This window comes from Phacochoerus africanus, chromosome 12 (genome assembly GCF_016906955.1).
Source record: "Phacochoerus africanus isolate WHEZ1 chromosome 12, ROS_Pafr_v1, whole genome shotgun sequence".
In the NCBI taxonomy this organism is placed as follows: Eukaryota; Metazoa; Chordata; class Mammalia; order Artiodactyla; family Suidae; genus Phacochoerus; species Phacochoerus africanus.
Window position 1 is genome coordinate 30,957,109 of NC_062555.1, and position 20,129 is coordinate 30,977,237.

Genomic DNA, 20,129 nt, shown 5'->3' on the forward strand with positions numbered 1-20,129 from the left:
GAGTGTGCACATTTTTTCTGCTGCCTCACTTCACTTCCTTCCCTTTAGGGAATATAGTTAAGTACAGTTTTCAACACTTGGCATTGAATGAAAATAGGAAAGTGGAGAAGACTGGAGTCCCTTGTTTCTGTTTGTGTTTTTACGCAGCAGTCACCGCACTCTTTACGCTATTCTGCCTTCCTCCTTGCCCAGAAATAACGAGAATGCCTTTATTAGGTTAATAGAGGCAGAATGTGTATTCTCTAGATGTTTTCCATCCTTCAGTGAGTACCTTAACAGCAGAGGGGTTCTTTTTCTGCGGAAGGATGTGGCAAGAAGCGCACGTGGGCATCATATGGTTAAGACCAGGAATACAGAGGGTACCCTGTGAGGCCGTGGTTGTGGTTCACGACCACCCTCTTAGGTCCAGGCTGAGTTCTTTTTTTCTCTGAAACTTTTTCTTTAGCTCATATTTTGAGAATTTCTTGTCTTGTTCCCACTTGGAAGTTATCAAGAAATACAAAAGCGCCTTCTAGGATCTCATCCAAAGTAAGATTCCATTGCAACCAACTCTAGTACTTTGTGGTTTCATGAGATGCCTTCTGTTGGCTAGAAAAGGTTTAAAAATCTAGCAGATGCCATTCTTCTCAAAATGAAGGAAAAGCAGCTTAACATGTTCCAATTCATGACATTTGAAAAATATCTTATTAAGGAGTTCCCGTTGTGGCTAAGTGGTAACGAACCTGACTCGTATCCATGAGGATGCAGGTTCCATCCCTGGCCTTGCACAGTAGGTTAAGGATCTGGCGTTGCCGTGAACTGTCATGTAAGTCATAGATGCGGCTCAGATCTGGCCTTGCTGTGGCTGTGGGGTAGGCCGGCACCTACAGCTCTGATTAGACCCCTAGCCTGGGAACTTCCATACAGGCGCGGCTCTAAAAAAAAAACAAAAAAACAAAAAAACAAAATCATATTAATGCAAGCTTATCATTACACAGACACATATGTTGTATTTCCAATACAGATTATCCTTTTGGGCGTTTTGTTCCTTTACTTGTCTTAAGGAGCTTAGATTTCACGTACTGACTCAGGACCATCACTCCCTGCATAGATCTATTCTTCTCAAACTGTTCCAAGGGGCAAAGATATTTTGAACAGGTGGAGTCAGTGCTCATAATATTTAGGCACTTCATGATTGTGTTATTTTTGGCAGGGTAAGTTTAAAAATGGTCTCTACACAACTTAGAACAGATTTACAAGGAGATCCTGCTGAGTAGCATTGAGAACTATGTCTAGATACTCATGTTGCAACAGAACAAAGGGTGTGGGGGGGAAATGTCATGTATACATGTAAGGATAACTTGATCCCCTTGCTGTACTATGGGAAAATAAAATAAAAAGAAAAAAAAAGGTCTCTATCAGGCCCTTCTCTTTTTAATATTCTATGTAAGGTGTAACCTCTTTGTTATTATTATTGACATTTGCCATTGTATTTCTAGACCCAAAGCAGTGTATTCAGTTTAGCCTGCCTAATTAATTTGGAGTTTACAGAAACAAAAGCTTTCGCCAGTAACTTTACAGAAACAAAAGCTTTCAGCAGTAACAGTGATGTAAACAGGTAACCATCCTTGCAATTACCCTTTGAGGCGGCTGCTTATCGGCCCCACTGTTGACATTTACCTCTGCTGGCTGATGAGAGGCAGTTGCCTGGCACGCCTGGAGAGCTCGCCTGTTTCACAGTACTTATAGCATGCTGCGTCCGACTCTTGGTGGAAAAGGCACCTCTGCAGGTTGCAAGCCTCAGGCCCATTGTTGTTGGTGACTTTTTTTTTTTTTTTTTTTTGGTCTTTTTAGGGCTGCACCTGTAGCATATGGAGGTTCTCAGGCTAGGGGTCTAATTGGAGCTCTAGCCGTCAGTTTACACCACAGCCACAGCAACACCAGATCCGAGCAGCATCTTCGACTATACCACAGCTCACGGCAATGCCGGATCCTTAACCCATGGAGGGAGTCCAGGCCTCGAACCTGTGTCCTCATAGATACTAGTCAGATTCGTTTCCGCTGCGCCACAATGGGAACTCCAGGCCTGTTATTTTGAAGGCTCGTTTCGTAGCCATGGTGGACCACCCGTGTAAATAGTGCATAGTTGCCCCGGTTGATCTTCTTCTTGGACTTGAACATTTACGTTCAAAGCATTTTTATGACTTGATAGGTGAGAGACCTGGCCTTTCAATTTTTTGCTTGGCCGCCCCAAGGTGCAGGTATCTTTGTGTCCCAAATCTGAAAATCCTGGACCTCAAAAGATACTATAGAGAAGAAAGGAACCTGCAGAATGAACAAGAGATCAACAGTGGGCCTGAGTGTTCTGTCAGGAAAAGATAGAAAGGAGAAATGACATATGCTGACTATTACCTGCAAGGCTGTAGGACTGGCCTGGTGTGCAGAGCTGGAGGCGGTGAGTTCCACACACCCTGGGGCAGGGTGAATGCTTCACCCCTGTTTGCCACTTAACCGGCCTCGTTTTGTTACTTGTAGGATATCTCGGGTAATAATCTAAGTGTGGTTGCTGAGTTTTTGTCCCACTTTATTGGTGTATAACCTACAGATGTAATAACTGCTCGTTGTTAATGCAAGTAACTGAATCTTTACTGATACGATTAATGCATGCCAAATTTCTGTCATGCTCTTCATTTTAAGATTCCACATAAATTATTATGTATTAATAATATATTACTTTACATAATTGTTGACACTAATTTTACGGAGAAATATTTTTTTAAAAGATGTTTCTGGGAGTTCCCCTTATGGCTCAGTGGTAATGAACCCTACTGGTATCCATGAGGATGTGGGTTCCATCCCTGGCCCCACTCAGTGGGTTAAGGATCCGGCGTTGCTGTGAGCTGTGGTGTAGGTCGCAGATGTGCTCGCTGTGGCTGTGGCATAGGCTGGTAGCTGTATCTTCTATTCGACCCCTAGCCTGGGTCCATATGCCTTGAGCGTGGCCCTTAAAAAAAAAAAAAAGTTTCCTATCAGCCTAAAATAGGATTTAGCAGGGATTTCTTGTTTTGAATAGTATAATAGTTCATTTAAACATAATAATCAAGAGGAGTTTCCATCGTGGCGAAGTGGGAACAAATCCTACTAGAAACCATGAGGTTGCGGGTTCGATCCCTGGCCTCCTCAGTAGGTTAAGGATCTGGTGTTGCCCTGAGCTGTGGTGTAGGTCACAGATGCGGCTGTGGCTCTGGTGTAGATTGGCAGCTGTAGCTTCGACTAGACCCCTCCTAGCCAGGGAATCTCCATATCCTGTGGGTGCGGCCCTGAAAAGGCAAAGGACAAAAAAAAAAAAAAAGCCCAAAAACATAATAATTAAGAAATCAGGAGGTAAATTTCTTAAGCAGGAGATTGGCTCTTGTTTTTTTCCCCTCATATTAATGATATTACAGTGTGGTAGTTATCTATACTTTTGGTCATAAACAGCCTCAAATTATTTGAAAAGTAGATGGGATATTTCTGAACAGATTTTTTTTTCTCTGTTTGTAAAAATTGGAGATAAAAACCATGGAGCCTTGCCAAGTGGCTGAGAGGCTTTAGGACAGCAGTGGAAGCATTGCCATTTGTTTCCACTGTTGTTTTGTTTTTCTTTGTGAAAATTCAAATCCTTAGCAGAGACAGCTAACTATTTCCTCCTCACTTTATAAACTCAAAAAGAATTTAAAAATCCTTTTTTCGGGAGGTCCTGTTGTGGCACAGCAGAAACGAATCCAGGTAGTATCCATGAGGATGCGGGTTCAATCCCTGGCCCCTGCTCATTGTGTTAAGGATCCGGTGTTGCCATGAGCTGAGATGTAGGTTGAAGATGTGGCTCAGATCTGGTGTTGCTGTGGCTCTGGCGTAGGCTGGCAGCTGCAGCTCTGATTCGCCCCCTAGCCTGGGAACTTCCATATGCCACAGGTTTGACCCTTAAAAAATAACAAAAAACAAAACCCCTCGTTTTCAAGGATAGAATACATATGCCAAGGCAGTGGGTGCCCTTTTTGATCATAAACTGTGTCCACATATACACTGGCTGTTTTGTTAGAACAGCCAACATTTGGGATAATAAACCTTGATCAGAAATCTTGAATCAGGCATTGGCTGACTCACCCAGGATCAGTGTCCCTCAATGAGATCGAAGGCCAGATTCATAAGGTTTTCAGAAATAGTTCTTGGATAAAGACAAACAGCCTCCCTCGGCTCTACTCTGTCTCTTCCCCAAACAGCTTGAAATCCGATGACCTCCAGACTTTGGCTCTGGGGCAGTTCAACCCATCGTGTTCCTAGTGATGCGAAGTTCGCATGTTACTAAATGTTGAATATCCTGTGAGTTTGGTACTACTAAGATTCTAAGAATTGCCTAATCTTGACTACATTTGAATGACCTGGCTTTGGTTATTAACCACCATGGTGGTAACCCAGGCAATAGCGGGTAGGACTGACGACTAGTTCGTTGTATAGGTTTCCTTTCCGTCATGAGCTGGGTTCTCATAAATTCTTGGTGGCTCTCTCACCTTTCTGTTTGGATATAAGAGGAGAAAGCTTTTTAAAGTGTTTTTTTTTCTCACAGAAAAAAGGGAGTGTGCACCTATGCAGTTCAGAGTTTCAGTTCATGATCGCTTGAGAAAAAGAATGACTTGTACATTTTTTTTGATGTTTTTTGCTCTTTTTCCCTGTGACAATTCAATGAGGAATTTTAAAACATCCTCTGCTTATAACCAAGGTATTCCGTGTGGATTTTATCTGAGGGTGTTCTTTCGGATTCCTGAATTTGCCTCCTGAGCAGTCTGTTCCTACAGACATGGTTCCTTGAGATGCCCAGAATTTAATTAAATCAAGTTCACAAAATTTAAACAGTTTCACTCTTATGTTAATGCGACTTGGTGATTTAGTAAATAGATGTAATCCTGACCAAAAGCTCTTGCTTGAATGTACTTTTGAAATTTGAAATGCTATAAAAATTGCTATTGATTTTGAGGTTTGTTGCTTGTACTCTCAGTTCTGAAGAGTGAACACTGTGTAGGTGTTTATATTTGAGGTTTTTAAATGTCCTTCTTTTCATGACTAGAATTCTGAGAATCTCCTTATACTTTGGGTTATGGCATAAAGATTTATTTACTGATTGATTTCCTTGGTGTGGGAATTGCTTAACAGGCTAGGTCCTTCGTTTTTCAAAGCAAAGTTTTCTGGTTATCTTTTTATAAACTTTCATAGGGAAATGAGATGCATTATTTCAAAAGACCTTGATGTAAAAATGTGTTTTGGATTTTTATGGCAATTGTGTCTACGGAAAAATCCTATCAGTTCTTAAGAAAGCAATTTGCACAAAAGGTGCACAAATGCCTTCCTCTCTTAAGTATTTGCAAATTGTTTCAGTGAATATAATGTTCTTTTTTTCCAACTATTTTCAGAGTAATTCTTCAGTCCAGTGTTCAGAGCTGTAAAACATCTGAACCTAACATTTCTGGCAGTGCAGGCATTACTAAAAGAACCACCAGATCTGCTTCAAGAAAAAGCAGTTTTAAAAGGTGAGAAAAGAATCCTGCTTTTCTGAAAAGTTCTGAGTGTTGGTTTTCCGGTTTGATCGCCTGGAATTAGAGATGAAGACAAGAGAAAAGAGCGTCCCTGTGGTGGGAAATTAATCAAAAGTGTCGGATTTCATCATCATCATCTATAAAAGTCTGAGCCATTGTAATGTAGGGTTTGGTTTGGTTTGGTTTTCAGAGGCGATTCTCCACGTTGGAAATGTGGTCTCTGGGTCATCATACTGGAAAGTTGAGAATGTTGTTACTTGCAAGCTCTTAAAATTAAGCATTTCCCAAAGCTCTCTGTCAGGACTCGGAGGAAATGTTTCTGTCTGTATATCAGCCTAATTATTGGAGAATTGGCTGCAAATCAATGTGATGGTGGAAAAATGATTCCTCTAGTGAGCTTGGGATTCTTCTTAAACCTCATGGTTGTCCTCTTGGCCACTGCCACCATCTGCACTTTCCGACCTGTCATCTTTTCAGTTCTTTCAATAACAACAGGCTTTCATAAGGAACTGGTCATGTTCTGTGACCATATCCACTCCTCACCTGTGTTTTGGGATGTTTATCATGAACCTGAGACATTTCATTTTTAATGCATTCTAAAAACCAGATCCCTATTGAGGGGAGAGCAGGGAGCCTGCTTGCTATCATCTTAGGGGAAGGCAGCCCCCTCTGTTGTGTTTGTGTGTCACTCTGTACGGTCCTGAGCACAGGGCACTGTGCCCACAGCACAGCGTATAGAGACCACAAGCAGCCTGAAGGTTATCTGAACCAGACTTTAAAATGCTCTTCAGTTTTCTTTGCTTCTTCTTTTCACATCATGTCCCTCAGATCTTTTTGTTTGTTTGTTTTTTCTTTTTTCTTTTTGGCTGCCCTGTGGCATATAGAGTTCTAAGCCAGGGATCAGATTGGAGCCGCAGTTGCAGCCTATACCACGTGCAGCAACACAGGATCCTTAACCCACTGTGCTGGGCTGGGAATCGAACCTGCCTCTCAGCACTTCCAATTTGCTGCCGATCCCATCGTGCCACAGACACTCCTCACTTCCCTCAGATCTTTGAGGCTTTGGGCGCAGGGGTCTTCAGTGCTGAGTTAGTCTCTGATGCAGCCCTACTGCAGCCCCTGTCCTGAGGGGCTGGCTGGCAAACTCAGGAGCTCTGTGTGTTTTGCATTTTTAAGGATTTGTTCAGTTTTGTCACCCTTCGTCTTTGCTAATTCTTTTGTACAGCTTCACTTACATGCTTTTACTTACATGAACATGCGATAGTGCCTCATGTAAGTGCTTGAGGATTGGGCACCAACTTGTGATTTTAGGGTTTAAAATTTTCCATTAAAAAAATAAAATAAAATTTTTCATTAGAAAAGTATCAAATATTCATACTCTTTACTCTCTGATTCCACTTGAGAAGAATATTAGAGAAATTCTGATGAAAAGTCAAGAGATTTAGGTATATAACAACATAATATCAGAGTGTTACTTATAACAGTGAGAAATAGGGAATGATTGATGAATTCCGCCAAAGGAATTGAGACTCATGTTTTCAAAGAAAAGTTAATGATCTGGATTAACTGCTCATGGAGCAATAAGTGAAACGGGCTACACATAAAAATCATGAAGTATTGCTCTAATTTTGTAAATGTAAAATATACTTTATAGAAATGTATATAGGTCTGTAAATATTTATGAGCCTAAAAACTTAAAGATGTAGACATTTCTATATATGTATAGAAATAAGATAAAGGAAAAATGTGCCATAACACTAATAGTTCTTGCAGCTGGTAGGACAGTTGGAGATTTTTTTTTCTTTTTTCTGCCTTTTCTACAATCAGTGAGGGGAAATGGAATTCTTTTGACGTTGACACTGTTAGGTAAATTAAATTACTAAAAATTCGAACAAAAGGTCTGCTGTTGGCGATAGTTAGACATGTTTTGAATGGACATATTCTTTTCAGCTTTCCATCACAGCCGAGTGTGGTTTGCACATTTAATTCTGTTTTCTGTTTTCCTGGACGGTGCTCTTCAGATTTCAGACGCATAGCGGCCTGGAGGCGGGATGCGCGTGCCAGGTCACACTGTGTTCCTCTGAGGCTATGGCCGTGCAACACTTCTCCTTGTCGAGTGATCTAAACTTGTGCTTCTCCACAGAGGGGGTTCCTGACTGTGGCGAGCAGCTGCCTGAGGTCCCCGACTCATTGCTTTGAGGGCTTTGAAGTATACCTGAGATTGAATAGCTTGATTGAATATGGAAATGGCCCCAAGGCAGTTTCCAGGCATTTGGGCTAGTGCTGAAACCCAAAATGACTTCTTTTAAATTCTGAAATGGGTGTTCCCGTCCTGGCTCAGTGGTTAATGAATCCGACTAGGAACCATGAGGTTGCGGGTTCGATCCCTGGCCTCGCTCAGTGGGTTAAGGATCCGGTTTGGCGGTGGCGAGCTGTGCCTCCAGTTTGACCCCTAGCCAGGGAACTTCCATACGCTGCAGGTGTGGCCGTAAAAAAGAAAAGAAAACAAATTGAATAGAAAACTTTTCTTTGAACTGCAGCGTGCGCGCGCACACACACACACATGCGCGCACGCACGCACGCTAGTACACCCTTTCCATGTAGGTTGCTAAACACTTTCAAGGCTGCATCAGAGACTAACTCAGCACTGAAGGCCCCTGCGCCCAAAGCCGGATCGCCAGTCTGCTGTTACCCCATTGGCGAGGCCTCCTTTCTTGCAGGTTGATGTGGCTCATGCATCACCATCACCCGCCTCTGTCGTGCTGTAGAATTTGACCTTTGCTTTCCATGTTCTGTTCTATTCTTAAAGGCTTCCAGGATGAAGACCTCACCGAAACTCACTTTGCGTTGATTTGGCTTTTTTGATTTTTGACAGTTTACTGAGCGAGGCTCTCCATCTTTGAAGACCTTTCCCACAAACCCGGTAAAAGAGCAGTTATTTGGAGGCTGAGAAAACATGAGCATTGTCCTAAGTTTTTGTTATTGGGAAGAAAGGCCATCATGTTTGTCTCATGGCAGGTGATGTTTTCCCCATGTCACCATTGAACGTAAGCCACGTCTAAACTTTTAAATCCCGGGGGGACAAGCTCTGCTCTGGCACAGCCGTGGCAGTTCAGGCACCAAAACACTGGCGTGTCTGGTGGCAGATGGGGTGCTTCGAGGAGTCCGTGTGGCACCTGCTTCATCCCCTTTTTAAGTCCAAAGATGTGGTTTAATGGATGTCTGTATAGCCCACTTCTGTTAGAATTATAAACCCATTTTCATGTTTCTCATTGGACAATTGATAAATCCATTGAAGAACTTCGCCAGGTAGAATGGCCCTGTGACGCGGTGTTCTCACATCAACTCTCTGAAGAACTCTCTTGGAATGCATCTCAAATATTTCATCATCGAGCCACCGATTGAGAGCCTGTGTAGCCATCTCATTAGTTATCATTCAGTTCGGTTCATGTCTTTACACGGCTCACGCATGGAGTGCATGTTTCTGTGAGCTTATGCTGTTTCTTTGGGGCAGTCTTCTCTTTCTTTCGTTCAAAAAAAGAAAAAAGTAGAAAACAAACGTCATTTGTTTTCTAAGAAAAGTCATTTTTTATTCTAAGTTGCATCATTAGGAACCATCCCTTTCTGCTCCACCAAGCCAAACCAGTGTTCCTTGGTTTGGGCTGTTTTGTACGTAATTTTTCATATTTTGGAGGAAGACAAACGCTCAGGCTATTTCTCATCATCTGAAACCATGAGTCTCTTCACAAGCCCTTCAGGTGGGAGGAGCTACGTTTAGGTCTTTGGCTTTTTAAGTCGTTCTCATTTGTCATCATCACACCTGTCACTGCTTCTCAGAGTCTAGATCCCAGTGTCTTCTTCCGTCACTGCCAGGCTTTAATTTCTTTGTTATTGCCGATACCTTTGTAAATGGCATCACTGTAGAACCCCCAGCATGTGGTATCCGAATATTCTTTTATGCTGGTTGTCTCTGATCTTTTAAAATATTAATCTCCATTTGAAATTTCAGCTATTTTCCCACTTGGCTCCATCCACCGACCTGGACCTTTATATCCTGTACTCTCCTGGGGTTTCCGAAAGCTAAATGATTGATCCAGATGAGCTGTTCTGATAGAGCAGCAGCTTTGTTCGGGTTGAGGGTCGCCTCCAGATGGGAATTGGCGCCTCTTGACTCTTTTTCCTTGGATTTAGCGGTTCCCTGAAAGTCACTGTTTAGTTGAACGTGAAAGGGGCAAACTGGGGAGGGAAGGAAGGGAGAGAGGATGAAGGTCATCGTAGGTCAATCATTCACAAACAGAGAAGGGGCGGCAGCTGTCCCCTTGCACCTCTGCAGCCTCGCAGAGCAAGTTGGGAGCAAGCCAGCTGCCTGCTGCCCTCCGCTAAACTGGAAACTGCTTGCGGTGCCTGAGCTTTTTCTGTGACCGACTTCTGGCTTTGGAAATAATCAAGTAACCCTTCTTTATCTTTTCGTTCTTTCCACTTTTCCCACAGCCTGGTTCCTCAGAGGGAAAGAAAGAAAAGGAATGCTTTGCAACAAATGCCCTTAATGGCATTATGGTACTCTCATTGCTCGGCTGCTTTTGCCCTCCTTTTTTTTTTGTTTTTTAAATTGTTTTTTTTTTTATTGTTTTTTAATTGCTTTTTGCAGAACCGAACCTTTTTCTGCTCTGCCTTTTCTCTCCTGTTTGTCTTTCCTTTATGGTTGATATTGTACTGTCTTTTCCAAAGTATCTGTCCTGAAAGAATTATCCAAAGTGTCTACTTTTTAGCATGTCAATATTTTGATTATGTTGCCTTCCTTGTCTTTGGTAACTACATGCGGGGACCCTTGAAAGCCTTCATGGTAAAATCCTTTTTTTTTTCCCCTGTAGTCCATCCATTTCAAGGACTAAAACAGTCTTGCGTTAAGTAAAAAACCTGTGACCAGAACTGAAAGAAGACTCTAGGAACCAGAAAACTACAACAGGACTTAAGCACAATTTATTTGGAAAACCAAACAAAATTTCAAAAGCCTTAGCTGCTTTCCACCTAAGACGATTATTCCATGAAGCAAATGTCCACTGGAATTCGCATAACTGCATGAGTTTGGGTACAAGCGAATGACTGGAGGAGGGCCCACCTCTTCTTTTTGTAGAAACGTCTGGAGTTTCACACCAGAAAGGCTGTTGTCTGTGCGTCTCAGGTGTAAATATCCAAGCCCTCTGTTATCAGGAGAGCTGACTAGTCTCTGTGGTGCATGTGTGTCCTTGTGATGGCAATCATTTTAGCTGCTGGCCTTCAGAAGAACTGAAGATCTGATGGAGGTTTTTTTACTTATTTATTTGCTCTTCATCCTGTGTCCAAATTTATACAGCTACAGCAAGCATTACCGAAACGGTACACTCTGTAATTTGGTACTATTTGGTTTCGTCCCCTTCCCGTCCATATTTGTAATAACTGTTACGGTTAACTCTAAGTACCCAAGCTGCTTGTCTTCCACCAAAGAGTGCTTTATTAACGAGAATCTGTGAACACCACATTTAGAGACTGTTGCATGTTGCCTGATACAAAGTAGTATTTTGGTAACCTAAAACTTTGGCAAGCGAATGTTCACAGTAGCTTTAGAAGACTCAGGAGGAGAAACTGGCTTCCGAGTTGGAAGATTGTTGTTCTGTCGTTCCTTTTGATGTCATTTCGAGACCGAAGAATGCCAAGGCTGCCCACTCTTTGGTTGTCCAGTCATACAAATTAAAATCACATTTGCTTCCATGCAGGGAAACAACCCCACGCTGTTGGCCTTCCTCCTGGAAACAGTGATCCCAAATAATGGTGACTTTTTAAAACCAGTGACTTTGTTAGGGTCCCTCTCCTCTGTAGCACTGTGGATTTTTTTTTTTTGTGGTGTGACCGAGGCCCTTCACATGCCCTTTGATTTCAGTGACAGTTATTTGCATCTGGATTTCAGTTGTTTGTAATTAAACTCACTGTTGCCTTGGGTTAGGGAATACAATTAATAATTCTTTGCAGAGTGCCTTCTCCCCTCACCCCCACAGCAACACAGCAGAGCCTGTAATGCGAAGCAGTCATCACAAAGAGAATTTATTTGCTGCTGGAAAAAAAAAAAATGGGGCCCCAAATAAAAGAATATTTGCAGTCACCTTGGTTACTCCCATAAGAAGCGAATGGTTAGGTAATTGTTAGAGAGTTTGCCTATCCCGGTTTGGAGGATGGCAGAATGGGAGTTCCTGTCGTGGCTCAGTGGTTAACAGAACCCGACTAGCATCCATGAGGATGCGGGTTCGGTCCCTGGCCTTGCTCAGTGGGTTAAGGATCCGGAGTTGCAGTGAGCTGTGGTGTAGGCCTGCACAGGCGTGGCCCGGATCCCATGTTGCTGTGGCTGTGGTATAGACCTGCAGCTATGGCTCCGATTCAACCCTTAGCCTGGAAACTTCCGTATGCCACGGGTGTGGCCCTAGAAAGACTAAAATACAATAAAAGGCAGAATGCCTTCACATTATAGAGGAATGAATCCGGGCAGTAGGCAATTCCATTTTTTAAAAGCTGCCTTTTTAATACCGTTGTGAAGAGGAAGGAGCGGTTGGAATAAACAGATGAAAGTCTGTTAATGCAACAAGCAATTAGGAGACGGTGGTTCGACTTTACTTTTTACTATCTTGGAGAAAATTACAAGATTGCCTGGTTTGGAGGGGAGCTGGAAGATGCCATGGTTTTGGCCCAACAAGAGTATGGAGTAGGGCCAGGCCAGCTTTTAAACAGTGGGGATTAGTTCTCAGAAAAACAGTGGTTTTCTATCCCTGGAAGTTCCTAGGGTCTTTGTACCTGAGGGTTGAGTGTGAAGGGAAGCATTCCATCTGCTGTTGTTCTGGGAGATAATACTAAACAGTCAAGTTATGTCCAGGCACAAAACATTGAATTCTCAGGGCAACTCCTCTTCCCTTTATACTTTGAAATTCAAGGCCATCATCTCTTAGCAAAATGATCCAGCGAGGGGTGAAAACCATCCTTGCTGGTTAAGAACAAGTCCGTGCTGTCTCTCTCACCATAAATAAGCCATGTGGTGTCTTGGCCAAGAGTGAGCAATTTGGGCTTCAGTGCACTTGGTGTTTGGCAAATTGCCTTTTCCCGGGGCTGCTCAAGTTTCCAGCTAGAATTGCTCTCACGGTGGCTCTTTCGAAAAATCCTTGCATTTGTCCCTGAAGTCAGTTCTAGCAAACTCTGTGATTTGTGGAAGAAGCCTTCATTGGCACACACAACTTGGGATTGTTATTTCAGATGGATTGTATAGCCCAGTGTTCAGCTTACTGGGGACACATCCAGAGTCTAGGAAGTCTCTGGGTCTGATTGACGGAGAGTTCTTCCTGCCGTGAATAAGAGTAGACACTCCACCCCGCCTCCCCAACCCCCCTCCCTGCTGAAACTTAAACACACCCAAGAATCTTCTCAGATTCCCATTTCTAATTTTTTTTTTCCTTTGGTCTTTTGTCGTTTTAGAGCCACGCCCATGGCACATGGAGGTTCCCAGGCTAGGGGTCCAGTTGGAGCTGTAGCTGCTGGCCTGCGCCACAGCCACAGGCCATGTCTGTGACCTGCACCACAGCTCATGGCCACGCCGGATCCTTAATCCACTGAGCGAGGCTAGGGATCGAACCTGCAGCATCAGAGTTCCTAGTCTGATTTGTTTCCGCTGCACTACAGTGGAAACGCCCAGTTTCTCATTTGTTATACAAGATCTTGTTGCTGTAGGATAGGAAAACAGGGCAGGTCAGATGAAAAGATTTCTTTAAGAGCCTTAAATAGCTTTGCAAGTACACCAAGACAGTTTCCATTGGAATTAAAATTAGAAATGAATATTTTTAGGCGCCCTTGACGCTTGCTGGGGACTCAGCTCCGCAAGAGTCAGGGACCGTCCAGAGGAAGAGTGTCTGCTAAACTGGGTCCTTAGATGTACAGACAGACCTCCGTTTTGTAATGCTAAAGAAGATTTAGAAATCTCTCTTAACCCGCAGTGAACAGGGGTGTGGCTCCTGAGCAGTGCCTCACTAAAACGAGTAGCCTTACTTGTCGAAATGTAGCTGCCCCCAAGCGGCACGCTGCTCCTCTAGTCTCCAGAATTTTTTCTTCTAAACGTCACCCTCTCACCTGTCGCCACCCACATCCTCCCCCCGCCCATCTCCCCATCTCACGGGGGGCGGGTGATTTCTACCTCTTGGGCCCAGACAAGTTTGAAGGAGTTCCCAGGTGTTCTCACAGGCTGATGAGTTGGACCTTGGAGTTTGACCCTTGGGCATTCTGGGCAGCCTTGTGCCAAGCGCTCCGGGAGCCTTTGCCTCACAGGCAGGATGGCGCTCCGTTGATCTTGGCTCCCCAAGTAGCACAGCGGCTTCTCTTCAGACATTTCAGAAAGGTGGTTATTGCATTTTGGAAAGCCATGCTCATCGAAAACAACTTCGAAGACCTTTTCCTTCTTTAATAGTTTTCTCCCACCGAAACCGTCCTTGAGGCCAGCTGCCGCTCTTCCATTTCTCGGACGTCTGCGCGTTCTCCACGTCTCTCAGTGGAAATGCTGCAGATACGTTTAATCAACTGGAGAGCTCGCCTATACTGTGTAGGAAATTACCTCCTTAATTGCCCAATAGAATTAACTGTCAGCAGATAGGTTCATCTGATTCTAGTACTGCAGTTTTATATTAATAATTTGCAGACTTTAACCTGCACTCATGTAGAAATTATGAGAAGTTTTAAAATGTAACTGATGAATCAGTATTTGAGCAATCATTGTCTTGATTTTTTTTAAATTAAAATGTATATTTCTAATCATATTTTATAAAGCAGAGAGAACGGTTGAATGCATGTCTATTTTCCAGGAGGTATTTTTAAGATAAAGCTTTATAATGGCCTGTAAACTTTGCATATCTATGTAGTTTGATACATATTATTGTCACCTTTGAAAATCTTGTGTAAAATCTTGTGAAAATCTGGTTTTATACAAAATGTTGAATAGTGGAAATTGTATAATTATAATCATATAATTAAAAATATTAACCGAAACAGCCTTTTTGAGTTTTTTAATTCACTTACCATTTTGAATCATGGTAAGCAGTGGATAAAATATAAAGCAGGTGGAACCCTCTGTAGTGTTAGTTTGCTGGAACTGCTAGAGCAAAATACTACAGTGGACTTACGCAATAGGGACGTATTTTCTTACAGTTCTGGAGGCTGGAACTCCAAGAGCAGGGTATCATCAGCCTCTCTCCTTGGCGTTTTTTTTCCATGCCCTTCAATCCCTGATATCTCTCTGTCTGTCCTCTTTTTCTTTTTTTTTTTAATTTTTATTTTTATATTTTTTTGCTTTTTAGGGCCACACCCGTGGCATATGGAAGTTCCCGGGCTAGGGGTCTAATCGGAGCTGCAGCTGCCAGCCTCCACCACAGCCACAGCCACAGCAACACCAGATCCAAGCACATCTGTGACCTACACCACAGCTCGTGGCAATGCCAGATCCATAACCCACTGAGCGAGAACAGGGATCAAACCCTCAATCTCATGGATGCTAGTGGGTTCGTTAACTGCTGAGCTGTGACAGGAACTCCCTGTCCTCCTTTTCTTATGATATGAGTTTCATTGGATTAGGGTCCAGCCTCAGGGTCTCATTTGAATTGAATTACCTTTTAAAAGCTCCGTCTCCAGATACAGTCCCATTCTGAGGGATTGGTAGAAGGGATTCAATTTAAGAATCTGGGGGGGGGGGAGATACAGTTTGGTCCCTGACACTGTCCCCAGAATAGGACAGTAAGCAAGGGAGGGGACTCCTGCCATGAAGCCATTCCACACACACCCACCACCAGCTCGGACATGCAAAGGTTTGACTTTTCCTGGAAACTTCTAAGGTAAGGAAGGATAAGACACATGTAAGACAGGCCCTGGAGTCTAGTAGGTACTAGACTAGCCCCTTCCTTTTACCTGCCAAGGTCAGGATTAAAGTGCTGAGCAAAGGCCAGGACTGGTGCTGGAACCCTTCGCATCCCGGTGTATAGCCCAGGACTCCATCCACAGTGACATTTTCCTGCCTTAAGACCTAATTGGGGAGTTCCCGTTGTGGCTCAGCAGGTTAAGAACCTTACTAGCAACCATGAAGATGTGGGTTCATTCTCTGGCCTCGCTCAGTGAGTTAAAGATTGGGAGGTGCCGTGAGCTGTGCTGTAGGTGGCAGACATGGCTCGGATGTGGTGTGGCTGTGGCTGTGGCGTAGGCCATCGGCTACAGCTTCCATTCAACCCCTAGCCTGGGAACCTCCATGTCCTGCTGGTGCGGCGGCCCTATAAAGCAAAAAAAAAAAAGAAAAGAAAAAATTCTAGGTTAGGGATGTACACTTTTTTTTTTTTTTTTTTGGTCTTTTTGCCTTTTCTGGGGCCTCTCCCATGGCATGTGGAGGTTTCCAGGCTAGGGGTCTAATGGGAGCCGTAGCTGCTGGCCTACACCACAGCTCACGGCAGTGCCAGATCCTTAACCCACTGAGCAAGGCCAGGGACCGAACCCGCAACCTCATGGTTCCTAGTCGGATTCATTAACCACTGAGCCACGACAGGAACTCCGGGATGTACACAATTTTAAAGCTTTTGACCTACATTGCATGAAAAAGCAATGCATGATTGCTAGGATTGCCCGAGCATGGTTCTGGACCCAGACGGGGTGTAAACCTTTGCTCTGCCGTTTATTAGCTATGTAATTTGGGCCAGAATGACAGTGTCTGATATGGTTGTATGAGGATTAAATGATTTAGTATTTGCTAATTACTTAGAATAAGCACCTGGAACATATTAAGCACCATGGATATTATGTTTAAAAAATTAAAATAATGCCTTAGTGCTCTTCAAAAGGACTAATATATACGGTCCCCTGTACACCCCCCATTAGCACCAGTCGTGACACTGCTGAGCTTGTCTAAGAGCAGGACACTGGCCCCCAGGCCATGGGTCACAGTCACCATCACTCTCTGCTGTATGTAGTCCTTCTAGCTGCCTCATTATTCAGACTTGGGGCATCTTATCTTCTAAGTGGCTGGCATAGTATGCCCCTATGTTATATATAGTCTCACCATTTTCTCAGCTTATTGGGGGAGCAAATGCACTCTGGGAAACCCTTTCAGGTACCCCTCTGCTCCCTCAATGGGGAGGCCGGCCCTGCCCATGTGTGATGGAGCGCCTTTCCAGCTGCCCCTGTAACAAATCTGGCCTCCCTGCCTCACCTCTAACTGTGTCTCATCTCTTTGCTAGCAAGTCTGCATGGCTTTGACATGCTTCTGGATGACGGGTGCTCTATCCACACTGAGATGCCCAGGTAAGGAGGCCTCTTGCTGAGTGGGAGCCTGACCTTGGCCCGTGGATTCCTAGAGATTTTTTTTGTGTTTTTTTTTCAGCTTTTTTTTTTCTTTTTTTCTTTTTAGGGCCCCTCCTGGGGCATATGGAAGTTCCCAGGCCAGGGGTCAAATCAGAGCTGGAGCTGCTGGCCTGCACCACAGCCACAGCAACGTGGGAGCCCAGCCTCGTCTGTGACCTACACCACAGCTCATGGCTACGCCAGATCCTTAACCCACTGAGTGAAGCCAGGGATTGAACCTGCATCCTTATGGATACCAGTTGGGTTCATTACCACTGAACTACAGTGGAAACTTCTAGGATTCTTAGTTTTAAATGAGGAGAGGCTTTGGCTCAGCGGTTAACGAACCTGACTAGTATTCATGAGGATGGGGGTTCGATCCTTGGCCTCACTCAGTGGGTTAAGGATCTGGCACTGCCTTGAGCTGGGCTGTAGGTCACAGATGCAGTTCAGATCTGGTGTTGCTGTGCCTGTGGTGTAGGCCAGTGGCTGTAGCTCTGATTCGACCCCCTAGCCTGGGAACCTTCATATGCTGCAGGTGCAGCCCTTAAAAAAAAAAATAAATAAATAAATAAATAAATGAGAGGCTTTGGGTGGGAATAGTAAGAGTGGAGGAGGTAGGAGGGTTTGTGCATTGTTTTACTTGGAGAAAGACAGTTTCTTCTCATGGGTTTTCTTCTCTACATAAAACAAGATGGCTTTTCAGATGAACAGTTCTTCTTTGTGTAGGATGCTCTGGAAAATGCAGCCAGTCTGGCATTCCTGGCACCCCCGTGCCCCCCTCCTGCTAAATGCCAGTAATCCAGACACCCTCACACATTTTCAGCCCCCTTCAGGGGGCAGTGCTCCCCCAGCTGGAACTGCCAATTAGGTTCAGACACAGCTTTACTGGGCGGTGTCATGGAAACAGCAGTAGAGGCTCTTGGGACCCTGTGAAGTGAATATTGTTCTCCAGCCTTGCTCTGCTCTGGCCCAGGCCCCAGCCAGCAGGGGACAGGCCTGGAGGAAAGGTTTCATTTATATGGGAGGGGGCAGGGGCTCAACCCTGGGAATAAGGCTCATGATTATTCACTTAGGGGACTGGGGGATCCTGAGGCTTTGGGCCCTGACCCTACAGCAACGCAGCCACAGGGAGGTTGCCCAGCCAACTTCTGCATCCTGAGAGTGAGGAACCTGTTGTGACAGAGCTAGGCGACACTTGGGAGCACTATAGGCAAGCCAGTGATGGGCATGTCCCTAAGGAGCAGTTGAGTGTTCACTTAACATTGGCAGGGCAGTTCCCGTTGTGGCTCAGCAGTAGCAACCCTGACTGGTATCCATGAGGATGTGGATTCAATCCCTGGCCTTGCTCAGTGGGTTAAGGATCCAGCGTGGCTGCGAGCTGTGTATAGGTCAAAGACGAGGCTCAGATCTGGTTTGGCTGTGGCTGTGGTGTAGGCTGGCAACTGCAGTTCCTGTTCTGCCCTTAGCCTGGGAACTTCCATATGCTGTGGGTACGGGCTTCAAAAGAAAAAAAAGAAAAAGAAAACATTGGCAGGATGTGGGCAGGGGGCAGAGGGCCCAAATTTGTGTTGCAGTTAACTTGCACTTAAACTTGCAGTAAACCAGGGAGCTCAGAGCAGGCACCTTGGAGGGGTCTTTTCTGCAGCCAGCTTATTAAATGAGTCCTTGCCACCTTAGACAGGTTATGGGGTCATAAGTACAATTCTATCCATCTCCCCCCTTTTTTTTCCAGCGATGGTTGGATGTCCCGGGCTGTAACCTTTCTAGACCGGCTTTTAATCTGGCTCGGCATCCGCAGGGACTAGATCCCCGTGATGTCTCCTGGACGGCACAGCGCGCCCCATCGCAAGTTTTCTCAAGGTGCAATTTAAACCTCTTTTCTCAGGCCCATGCCTCAGCCTCACAGCAGTGGAGTTTTTGCCTCGTTCTTCTATTGGGTCTTGAGTTTGAGATTTCAGCCTGAAGCCGGGGCTGGTCCTTTGTGTAGGTGACCTGGGGGATGACTGGTTTGGGACAGGACCAAGCTGGCACCCTCTCTGGTGGTGGTGCAATTCCAAGTCCAAGCCCAGAGCAGTCCTTTCTTACCTTTATGTAAGAAATGTGACTTTCTTACATTATGTAACATTAACGTAACTTTCTTACATTAGGGGCCCTTGTGACTCTGACAGGAGCTTGGTCCCCCTGTCTCCCCCAAAAGCAGAATTTTGAAGACTTCCTAGACAGGCCTTCCATGGCATCTCTGACTGGATCTCATCCAACTGTAGGGGTGATGTTCACGCAGGTGCAGTGTAAAGGGCGCCCCCTAGAGGTGTGCCATGAAGGAACATATCCACCAGTCATTCCAAGACCCCCTTCCGTGCCTTCAGGATCTTGGTGAAAATCCCCCAAGGATGTCATTCCACCCTGGTCACAGGTCCCTGGATTGCCACTTCCTTCAATGGGCCACCAGGCCTTTGCATTTCTCCTGCTTCCTTTCTGCCCACTGTTCTTTGCCTCTTACTGAACATTTTTCTCCAGCATCTCTGCTCACTTCCACTCTCTTTCCCTTACCACCAGCACATGCAATTGGGATCATTTTGCATGGCTGAGAATTCAGCTACTTAAAAGCTTTTTCTCCCTGTGGCTCTAATGCTGCCAGTATCTGAGGGGGTGGATGAAGCCCAGACCAGAGCCACCAACACAGCTCTGTGGGTTGTTCATCAAGGCGAGTGAGGCCCCCTGGGGCCTCTGACCACAGGTATCATATCTCAGTGCCTCTGGCGAGGGTGGCTCTTCTCAAGAAAATGGCTTTCTGATGTGCTGAAAATATTTGAGACCTCTCAGAGCCCCCTGCGGGACTTGTAAGTTGATGCTTCTCCATTCTCATGACAGGCTTTTCTCAACTTATACAGGAATTTGTGCTCTGGAGTCAGCCTTCTGAAATGGGATTTTTTTTTTTTGCCTTTTGTTCTTTTAGGGATGCACCCTGGGCATATGGAGGTTCCCAGGCTTGGGGCCTAATCGGAGCTATAGCCACTGGCCTACACCACAGCCACATTAACGTGGGATCCGAGCCATGCCTGCGACCTACACCACAGCTCATGGCAACGCCGGATCGTTAACCCACTGAGCTAGGCCAGGGATCGAACCCGCAACCCCATGGTTCCTAGTCGGATTCATTTCCACTGCGGCACGACAGGAACTCCTGGGATTATGTTTTTG

At 44.8% G+C, this 20,129-nt stretch overlaps 1 protein-coding gene across 7 annotated transcripts in view; it reads left to right on the forward strand.

The window, feature by feature from the left end:
• Positions 1-19,868, forward strand: part of CDC14B (cell division cycle 14B) — a 121,007-nt gene extending 101,139 nt beyond the window's left edge. For 4 of the 7 annotated variants that reach the window (XM_047754730.1, XM_047754731.1, XM_047754734.1 and 1 more), the window contains one exon: positions 10,421-11,533. Coding sequence is in view for 4 of the 7 variants with exons in the window: in XM_047754734.1 (XP_047610690.1) it covers positions 10,421-10,457 (37 nt within the window). In the remaining 3 variants the exon portion in view is untranslated. Of the gene's footprint in view, positions 1-5,426; positions 5,544-10,420; positions 11,534-18,660 lie in introns of those variants that run through there. The other 3 variants (XM_047754728.1, XM_047754733.1, XM_047754738.1) reach the window with 2 other exon arrangements.
• Positions 19,869-20,129: the final 261 nt, after the last annotated feature.